General features: G+C 45.4%; 1 protein-coding gene across 1 annotated transcript in view; it reads left to right on the forward strand.

The window, feature by feature from the left end:
* The first annotated feature begins 6742 nt into the window (after positions 1 to 6742).
* adra1d (adrenoceptor alpha 1D) overlaps positions 6743 to 10701 on the forward strand; it is a 10511-nt gene continuing 6552 nt past the window's right edge. Inside the window, exon 1 of the mRNA XM_083692640.1 lies at positions 6743 to 8095. Within this exon, the coding sequence (XP_083548766.1) occupies positions 7144 to 8095 (952 nt within the window). The 5' untranslated portion in view covers positions 6743 to 7143. The remainder of the gene's footprint in view (positions 8096 to 10701) is intronic.

A 10701-nucleotide genomic window follows, 5' to 3' on the forward strand; every position in this document is an offset into this window, starting at 1 on the left:
GGGAAACGTGTATATATATATATATATATATATATATCCTTGAAAACAAACGATATTAGGTTACATAAAGGCCATTGCTCTACCTCTCCAGCAGATTTTAGAAAATCTTTTTGTTTGGACAAAAATAGTGCTATTCACTGAACGTTGTCTGTCATGTGATTTCATTCCTTGAAGACACTACCGATTTATCATGGGCATTCAGCACTTTTTTTCAAACTCTAACAAAACTAACATACTGGACCTTGAACCAGAGTTAACCAATGTGAAATAGTGTCAGGCTGCATGCTATATCTGCCACATAGAGCAGCCTGGTCAAAGATGTGTGTAAGCCAAACATGACATGACAACCATAGACATAGGCATTGGCATTAGGACACACAGATAAGCAAACATGTCAACATACCAATAAACTACACACATAGGCCATATGAGAGAGCAGGTGTTATGAATCATTCACTAATGAAGGTGCTCTTTGCATGAGCATGATGTTTCACCTATCCTCTGATGAATGCAAATATTAATTTTGTATGGAAAAACACTGGAGCATCTACATCACAATAGCCTACATCCTAATGATGGCATACTGATTCTCTCGCTCGTCCCTCTCTCCCTCCCTCTCCCCTTCTCACCCCCTCTCTCTTCTCCCTCTTCTCTCTCCCTTTTCTCTCCCTCTCCCCCCCCGTCTCACCCCCGTCTCCCCCCCTCTCCCCTCCCTCATACTTCCTCCTTCTTTCCCTCCCTCTCACCCTGTCTCTTCTCCCTCTTGCCTCTTTCCCGCCCCTTCCCTGTCTCTCTCACCTGGAGAGAAGCCTGTTGTCCACCTACTGCACACCCATCAGTATTAATGATGCAGTGGGAAGGCCTGATATATGTAGTCATTCACACATCTATAAAGCACAGCACTGAAAGCTAACAGGTTTTTCCTCCCTGATAAGAGTGTTGCACTTAGAGGCCAGCTTAGATGGCAAGGCATACAATAACGTCATCACCACAGGCAAAGTGGAGCTAGAGGGCTAACAATGCTGCTAGCACTTTCGCTTAAAGGAGCCGCAGCGAAATTCAGTTTGAAATTGCAACCATCAACATCCCCCCTAATATTAATATAACCCCCCAAAATGGATTGCCATTGTGTTTCTGCATGCATGCACGGTTCGAAGAGGGAGCCACCAGAGGCAAACGGTGAGTCCGCTTCCCTCAAACATGTTTGTATAGAAACCGAGTGTCGCACCCGATTAAACATAGCCATTACCACCCTTAGAAAGCTTTCAGAAAGCTGAGCATATTGCACGTCTAAGACTAGGAGGCCAAGTGAAGATTTCTCCATGCTTTTCTCCATTTTGCTTATAAGCAAGCAAGCTATGCTTTCCCCCCTCTATAGGACACATACACTCTTGGTGTATCAATGACCTCAAAATACAGTATGAACAGTATCACTGCGAACATCACAGTGACAGCAGTCCATTCCTCACCAGAGAAGCAGCACAACTCTCGGTCCAGACACTTGTGATCTCTCGCCTTGACTAATGCAACGCAGTCTTGGCCGGGCTCCCCCCCTCCGATATCAGGCCTCTGCAGCTAACCCAGAACGCTGCCGCCTGTCTGGTTTTCAATCCCCCCAAATTCTCCCATGTCACCCCATCCTTCGCACCCCCCACTGGCTCCCGGAAGCAGCTCGCATCAGATTCAAGACCCTGGTGCTCACCTACCGGGCAGCAAAGGGAACAGCCCCTCCCTCCTTGCAAGCAATGGTCAGCCCCCAAACCCCTGCCCGATCACTACACTCTTCCACCTCGGCTGGCCGCCTGGCACCGCCGCCTCTACGTGGACGCAACAGTCGCACTACTCGGTCATGGCTTTTCACTGTCCTGGTGCCCCACTGGTGGAACGAGCTTCCCACTGCTGTCATGACTGCAGAGTCACTACCAATATTCCGCCGTAGATTGAAGACCCATCGCTTCAGGCTACATCTTAACTGTCCCTCCTAAAGACCTCTTCATCCCCACTATCCCCCTGTACAAGTTTCTCTACTGTAAATAAATTAATAAAACAAAAACATATATTCCTTCTTCTAGTATTGTGACTGCCCCTGGTCCTAGAATAGATTACTTTTTCTTATGATGACTGATGGGTAGATGATTCACTTACTTAGACAAATGTATTTGTTGTGCTCCAGAGGGTATAACTGTAAAGGTTACATACTGTATGGAAATGAGAGATAACGCTGGGTGCTTGGGATATGGACAGCTTTCTATCTCTCGGATCCTCTGGAGAGCGAACCCTCCTCTGGACACAAGGCATCACATCCACTATCACATCCAGAATTAGGCCATGATACTTTTGCATGAAATGATCACAAGGACCCTACTGTGCAGTATGTTGAAGTGTCATTTCAAGCTATTGGATATTCTGGTGACTTGGTCAGTGTTCCACAAAAAGGTGACACTATACCAAAAGAAATTCCCTAATAACTATGAGTGTCAAACCTAAACTTCATTGTCATTTCACTGTACGGTCACAACTTTTTGTGTAAGTGTTGTCCAAAGTCACAAACATGTTGATGTCTGTAAGTCTGTAAGTGATCTACGTTTAGAAACACTTCAGTAGGCTCACCGATATGAATCAAAAGTCCACTAATTACATTAAGCGGTACACCAAGCTTCATTAAGTCAGTTACAAGTCTCTCTGTTTTGCAGAAATCATTTCAAATCCTTAGCTGGAACCTATGAAATAATCCCAAAAGTGTAAACATGCCCGTCTGGTCCTCCAGACAGTCTCAAGCAAACACTCAAAGTATTTCAATTTGACCCGGGTCAGACTCATATTATAGAAAATCAGTAATGAAGGCACCACTAGAGATTGTCAAAATATCTGTGTATGGAGCATGGAACACAGTCTACATGGCTGTTTCATTTCAACAGTGGACATAGAGAGCCACCAATACTGTATCCCTGATGACAGTTAGACAACATGAGTGTTTTATAAGATGACAAGGCTGTGCTTCAAGGACCACTTGAAACTGGCACGGCCATGAGAACGTCCTCCAATGCAGTCTTCTGGGAATGGTAATAAACATGGTTGCCAGTAAAACTATGCCATTTCCACTGCCTTCGTAATCACCATGAGAAATGGAGGCATAAATTGTGGAGACAGAAAGAGAGAGAGAGACAAAGAGAGAGAGGGAGAGAGAGGATGATTGGGCTCAGAAATGAGCAGAGCTCTCGCTTTTCATCATATGCCCTGCTGGTTCCACAACACATGATTACTCTACGGATAAATCAAAACAAAAATAAAACCATAGCCAATTTAACTATCAAAGGACAGACTAAATAACCTTCCCAAAATAAAATGTCTCCTACTTTTACAAATGTCGAGGCCTTTCAGCCATGAGACACACCTTCGGTATAATCTGATACAGAAAAACATCAAGCACAGTAGACGATCTCCATACAGTCATTAAATCCAAATTGCTGAGATTCTTATTTCCGTGGATGGAAGGAAATACCAGGCATTTCTGACGGAGCACAGAGGGGACAGACAGAGTGAACCCAAAGGGCCACTGGCGGTGGTGGTGGTGGTAGTGGTGGTGGCGATGGTGGTGGTGGTGGTGGTGGTGGTGGTGAAGGTGGTGGTGGTAGTGGTGAAGGTGATGGTGGTGGTAGTGGAGGTGGTAGTGGAGGTGATGGTGACGGTGGTGACGGTGACGGTGGTGGTAGTGGAGGTGATGGTGGTGGTGGGACGCACACAGGCGGTCAACACAGGAAAAAAACACTGTTATTACTCATTTACATATCGATAAATAACATGGACACTTCAAATGTTTCAAAAGCTTTAATCAGCTTGTGAGGCAAAGAATATTGGCAATAATTACAATGCATCGCAGTGATTCCTATAGCAACAGTCCACTGTACCTGGACAATGCTAAGTATTTCACAGAGCGATTAGTACCGCATGTACCGAATCACAGCGATGTTGTCAACAAGACATAACATAACAATATTTCACGTACACAAATCACGTTGTGTGTCACGCATATGGCCCTCCAAAACATGCATGTTCAGGCAGCAAGAGAGCCAACTGTTTGGACTGGTTCCTGTTGGATGGATTTTGCACACAAGCCACATCCACTTCCAACACTTCCAGTGAATTCTGTTCATTGAAAAACAGTAATCCTGCCAACACTGCTTGTCTGTCACTCGTGACTGAAACCAATGTCCTCTTGGACACTGGAGCCGGAGGGGTGAAATGTAGAACTGTAGAACTACTGTTCATCCGAGTGGAACTGTGGATAAGGGACCCCCCCAGCTCCCATGGACACCTTTGGCTCTCTGATAGAATGAGGGGGTTGATGCTGACAGCTGAGCAGAGACCCACTCTCCACGGAGAGAACGAAGGATGGAAGTCCCACTCCCGTCAAAGATTTCACCGATTTCACAGGGATTATCCAATAACAGGCTTGTTGAAATAGAAAAAGTAATAACAGCTGCTTTGGGGGGGGCGGGGAGGGGGGAGGGTGCGGAGGAAGAGGAAATGCACATCTGTCTCATCTGTTCTCTGTTGGTCCTTTTCATGTTCTTGAGGTAGAGTAGGGTATCTACAGGAGTGAAACCACAGAGTAAGTGGGTCTGGATATGATCTTAGGCCTGCTACTGTGCTCTGGAGGCTGGCACTCTCCTAACTGGCATTAGTCAATATCCCCCTTGTTGTAATACATGGAGAACATGGGGAATATGAATATGCACTCACCAAGTCATCTTGGTGGAGCGTGTCTTGTCATAAAATGTGATGCTTAAAATGTGTTTCCCCCAGACAAATCTATATGAAATACTGAACACCTTTGACCAGCTTCGTTTAATTTCCCCCTTTTTTTTGTTGTTTATTTGGTTGGAACTGGAAGAGGCCTCAAGGTTACAAAATCCCCCATTTGTTTCGGCTCATCGTGGTGTGTCATATGTTCTTTTGCACGTTTAAAACATTGATGTTTACTGTGTTTCCTAAAGAACCTCAGAGAAAACTAGAGTTCTATAACAACATCCATTATCTATAATCCAGAGGAGGTCGTGGAGGTAGATATCGGAGGACAGGCTCATTGAAATGCATTGAATGGAATGAGTATCTGGAATGGCCATAATTACCATTATCTGATTTCTACCTTCACCTGCCTCCCTTGCTATACTTGGGGAGTAGTTGTGTGTGTGTGTGTGTGTGTGTGTGTGTGTGTGTGTGTGTGTGTGTGTACACATGGCTGCCAAGGTTCAGGGCTAAAGACATTTGGTGTTCACGGCAGTGTTTTGCAGCGGAGACCTGCAGCGGAGACCTGGTTTCTCACAGGAACAGAGGTCTGTGTCCACATGCTTTTAGTATTCATTACAAATGTATAAAAACCACGGGGAGGTTCTAATTCTACATTAACGACATTAGAGATAAGGTTCCATTAGGGTTAGGGTTATATTAGGGCTAACTATTGGAATGCTGAACAACATATCAGATTTCGATTTTGACAATCCTAGCCAGTGTAAATAAGAGCGGATGATTTTGAATCAGATATCACAATACAACTCCGAGCTCACACAAATCTAAAACCTGGGTCCTCTGTATGTGACCGTCACAAAAATGGCCGATGGAAAAACAGCGACGCCACCGAAAAAATCTACAGTAGCAATTCGATAGCGCGGGGTGGAGGTATTTCAACTTGAGGAGTCAGTTTTACTGCCCTAACCTGGTTACGCTTGTTCAAATCTAGCCAGAAAGCCCATACTTCTCTAACTCCTATGCGACTAGGATGCGTTCAGTGTTGGCGTGCGGTCCTCTCTCTCTCTCTCTCTGGAAGACAATCTCATGCCCACGCCACTGCCAATCATCTTCTCTGGTCACGAGAGCTTGATTGTTGTAGCGTGGCTGCGGTGTCATCCCTTGTGAGTCCAGCAGCAACAGGCCTGCTGTTTTGTTTTTCCCAGAGCTTGTGTGTCCGCTCCCCATCTCTGCCTCTTAACCTCTCCTCCCCCCAGGGCTCCCTGGCGACTCGTAAAAGCCTGTCCCTCAACTCCAGCTATGTGTGCCTTGCCGAGCCTGGGGCCTGGGGCCACCAGCTGCATAGCGTCACTGGGAAAATTCACAGCTCTCTATCTGGGTGCGCGTGTGTGTGTGTGTGTGTGTGCATGCCTATGTGGTTGTGTGCGTGTGTGTGCATGTGTGTGCGTGTACGTGCTCCATTTTCACTCTGACCACCGGTTCTGACTGGCTGTCTGCCAGATGGTGTTATTGCTGGTCACAGTTTGATGTTGGTGGTTTGTGTATCAAAATATGACTGGTTTAGGGGGATTTACTGGAGGTTATATATTTATGTAAGGACTTTAACTCATTGATAATGAAGCATTAATTGTGAGACCTTTATACACTGATGAAAATGTCAGAAACAGTTGAATATAATGTGCAGAAATGGAAACATTATTAACAATAGCTTTTTCTGATATCATATGAATATTCAATACTGAGACATGCAACTCATGATCTGAGTACTGTATATAGGTTTATAAAATACATCTCTATACAAGTATCCTGAAGCGCTTGTTGAGTGTGTCCGGAGCACAGCCCCCTCTTGTGGCCATTTAAGGCGTAGCAGTAATTATGCGACGCGTCACTGAATCAATTTGCCGGGGAGGAGCGGACCTTCAGACGCTGGGGTCCAGGCTGCGACTCTGTGGTTCGGTTTGGAGTTCTTACCAAGGATGCCACCAGAGGAATATCATCAGACCTGCATGTGACCTGGCACTATAGAATCATATTTACTGATACTTGATTGTTGATTGCAGGATAACAGCTCTGAACTAGGAAAGAACACCTGAGGAATTCTTTAGTTGTTGTTTTTTCCAAAGGGAATTCAAGTGTCCTTTATATTCAGACGGAGCAACTGTGTTGTTCTTGTACATTCGTTTCATTGCGTTGTAAAAATGAACAAAATTGATGGCTGAAAATAGTCTGGCTACTAGTGGAGTCGTCTCAAATTTTGGGGACAAATTCAGTTCTGTGTGGACGTTATTTCGTTATTTAATATTGGAAAAAGCGTTGAAAAAAATCAACATTATGAGTGGCACATTGTTTTCCATCGGAATCGAACTCTAATGTTTTCTTTATGGAGTTTTCAAAATGACATATTCTAACTTGAACGAAAGCAATGATGGAATCTACTTCGATGAAGCTGTTAACGTGTCTTTCCTGGACCAAACATCCCCAAACATCAGCAACACGACCTGCGTCAACATCACCGTGGACCGGCAGGTCATCGTGGTCGGGATCTTTCTATCCATGTTCATCTTGGTGGCTATCGTGGGGAACATTTTGGTGATCCTTTCTGTGCTGTGCAATAGACACTTACAGACCGTGACAAACTTCTTTATTGTCAACCTGGCCATAGCGGACTTGCTCTTGAGCATCATCGTGTTGCCCTTTTCCGCGTCTCTGGAGGTGCTGGGATGTTGGGTTTTCGGTCGGGTGTTCTGCAACATCTGGGCAGCTGTGGACGTGCTGTGCTGCACCGCGTCCATCCTCAGCCTCTGTATTATCTCCGTAGACAGGTACATTGGGGTCAAATACTGCCTGAAATACCCCACTATCATGACGGAGAAAAAGGCAGGGATCATTTTGGTGCTGGTCTGGGTGTCCTCGATGGTCATCTCCATCGGACCGCTCCTGGGATGGAAAGAACCTCCGCCTTTGGACGAGAGCGTCTGCAGTATCACCGAAGAACCAGGTTATGCCCTCTTCTCCTCGCTCTTTTCCTTCTACCTCCCGCTCATGGTCATACTAGTCATGTATTTCAGGGTATACGTTGTGGCCCGGAGGACTACCAAGAGTTTAGAAGCGGGGGTCAAACGGGAGAGAAATAAATCGAAGGAAGTGGTTCTCCGGATACATTGTCGGAGCGTGCTGGAGGACGCGCGCCCCACGGGTTCCAAGGGTAAAAATCACCCGTTCCGAAGTTCGCTGTCCGTGCGCCTGATGAAGTTCTCCAGAGAGAAGAAGGCGGCTAAAACACTGGCGATTGTCGTTGGGATGTTCATACTGTGTTGGCTTCCCTTTTTCTTTGTTTTGCCACTGGGTAAGTATCTATTTTCGTTATATTTGCTATGGTTTAGGGGTTAGAGAGGAGTATTTAGAGGAGAGGAGTATTTATTGCGTGTTTTAAAACAATCATGTTGTATCCCTTCTGCAATATATGAAAGCAAACATGTTTTTTTAGAGTTAGTGTACATATTGAGTGCTTGCGCTCCCGTGCGTAATCGGCAACATTTGCTGATCAAACTGAGATCAGTTGAAATGTGTCCATATTACGCACGCTTTCAAAATGATCAAATCACTCTATAATGATCTCTTTCAACGTATTCCAGTTTGACATATTTCTAGAATGTCAAACACTGTTTAACATGAATCAATAAGGTGCGTGCCATGGGTGGGTGAGCGCAGAATGCCAAATAGACCATGACGCATTTGGTTGGAATGTGATATTTGGCATAGGTGCACACGATTCGTCTAAAATACTGTTTTTCGTTTCATTATTATGCCCCTAAGTATCTCTATTGGATGAACATCAAACATAATAACCAGTCACCGGCACCGCGTTAGTCACGAGAAACATGTTGCTTCATTAAACGGTACTCAGAAGAAATTAATGTGCGGGTGCTGAAACGGTGTCACCCGATATTAAAACAGCGAACTGACTTCAATCACTACACATCTGATTATCAAACATTCTAAAATCATCATAATGTGTCGGCTACCTCATCAACTTAAAATCGAAGCATGTGTTTGCTATGTGCAGGCATGAAAATGTAGTGTTTAAAACCTTATCCATGTTGCATCTTACTCTATGCAGTAGGCCATGAAGGCCAACGTGCTGATGAGTTTCACAAACAGCTCAATTACATATAGGTCCTGACACATTTTCTATAACTGCTCCTCTCTAGTGTATACAAAATTGGACCTATGTCCATGCCAAAACATGTCCACTGCCTATTTTGAGTAAAGGTTGGGTTTCCAACAGCAACTGATTGATGCTGTATGCACTGTGTTATCTCTTGTGTATGTATCACGACACTGTAAATGTCCAGTATGCTGCCTTCTCGGCCAGGGCTAATCTCAATGTGACTTCTCTGGTTAATCACAGGATAAATAATGAACACAAGCACTCAGTGACAGGTGATAAGTGAACTGTTACGAGGGCAATTAGAGTGCTATATAACAAGGGGGGAGAGAGGGAGAGGGAGAGGGAGAGAGAGAGAGACACCAAAAATTTGCTTCATTTTAGATTGCGGTTCTCCAAACGTTGCCTGTGTCACATAAATCCCTCAACATCCACCAAAGACATAAATCACGTACGCATACTGGTGATGGCATTAGCATGTCGGAATTACATACTTATCTGCCTTGGGCTGATTAGGGCTGGAGTGCCGGTGAAGTGCTCACAGTGCATCAGGCAGACCAGTCAACATGGATAATGAGCCGAGATGAGGCTGAATGTGAAGATGGGTTCAGAGATGTGGAGATGTGGAGGGGGTAAATGGGAGAGAATACTGTTCTCCTTACGTCAAGCACTGGGTTTCATGAGGGCCGTCAATAGACAAGACCAGACCCCCAGAGGGCCGTTTATGATAACGACTCATTAGATAGAGACACACAGGCAGGCACACACAAACACACACACACAAACACACACGCACACGCACACGCACACGCACACCAGATGCATTATTTCAAAAGCTAAAGAAAATGGCCACCATTTAATTAAAAAAAGCAGCTCCTGCACTCTTTCTGGCTGCTGCTCTCCTCTTTGTAACAATAGAACAAATGCACTCTGCCCCCCAGAGAGAGGGAAGACAGTGCATTAAGGGAGATTAATTCTAATACTGTAGCTGTATTCAGGCAAACATTGCTACGGGAAAATTAGCGATTTTAGTCACGCATCATGGAGTCAACAACAACTAACTTCAGAACAGACCAGGGACTTCTCTAAGTGGGAAAAAAAAGGGAAATATTTTGGCACCACAATCATTTTATAGTCTGCCAGGGAAAGTTTTTTTTTTCTCTTTTTTCAATGTCAGTGTACCATTGTTTTTCTGATTGGGGTCCATAACCTTCTCTCACTGGGACTGCTCACATACACGCACACACGCCCTGGCCATTGGCTGATAACATCGCCTGGCTCTGCGCCAGGATACTCCGAGATTGTGTGGCAATTGCAGCAGAGGTCTCCAACCCACCAGTCTCCCCCAACCCCCACCCCACCGCACATCTGACCCCGGGAACCCAATGCTCCACTGCCCTAATGACTCACTGTGTGTGTGTGCGTGTGTGTGTGTGTGTGTGTGTGTGTGTGTGTACACTAATGACAGTAGTAATTGAGATCTGTTAAAGAGAGTGGTTTCCTCCCTACTCCGGCCACAACACGCACCCCAAACACCAGGATGAGGGGAAGAGAAAGGAGGAGGAGGGGAGGAGAAGGGGAGGGAGGTGGCTCAATTCCACACGTACAAAACCACTCACCATTTCCTACCTCATCTCCGATCCCAGAATGTTATCTCTTGATTGAGATTCTGTTTGTGTGTGTGTGTGGGGGGGGGGGGGGGGGAAGTAAACAACGCGGGGAGGGAAGTTGGCAGCAAGTCTCCTCCCTCCGAGACCTTTCACAGCTGCGACAACCCGAGTCGC

Source organism: Argentina silus, assembly GCF_951799395.1.
Source record: "Argentina silus genome assembly, chromosome: 21".
NCBI classification, from domain to species: domain Eukaryota; kingdom Metazoa; phylum Chordata; class Actinopteri; order Argentiniformes; family Argentinidae; genus Argentina; species Argentina silus.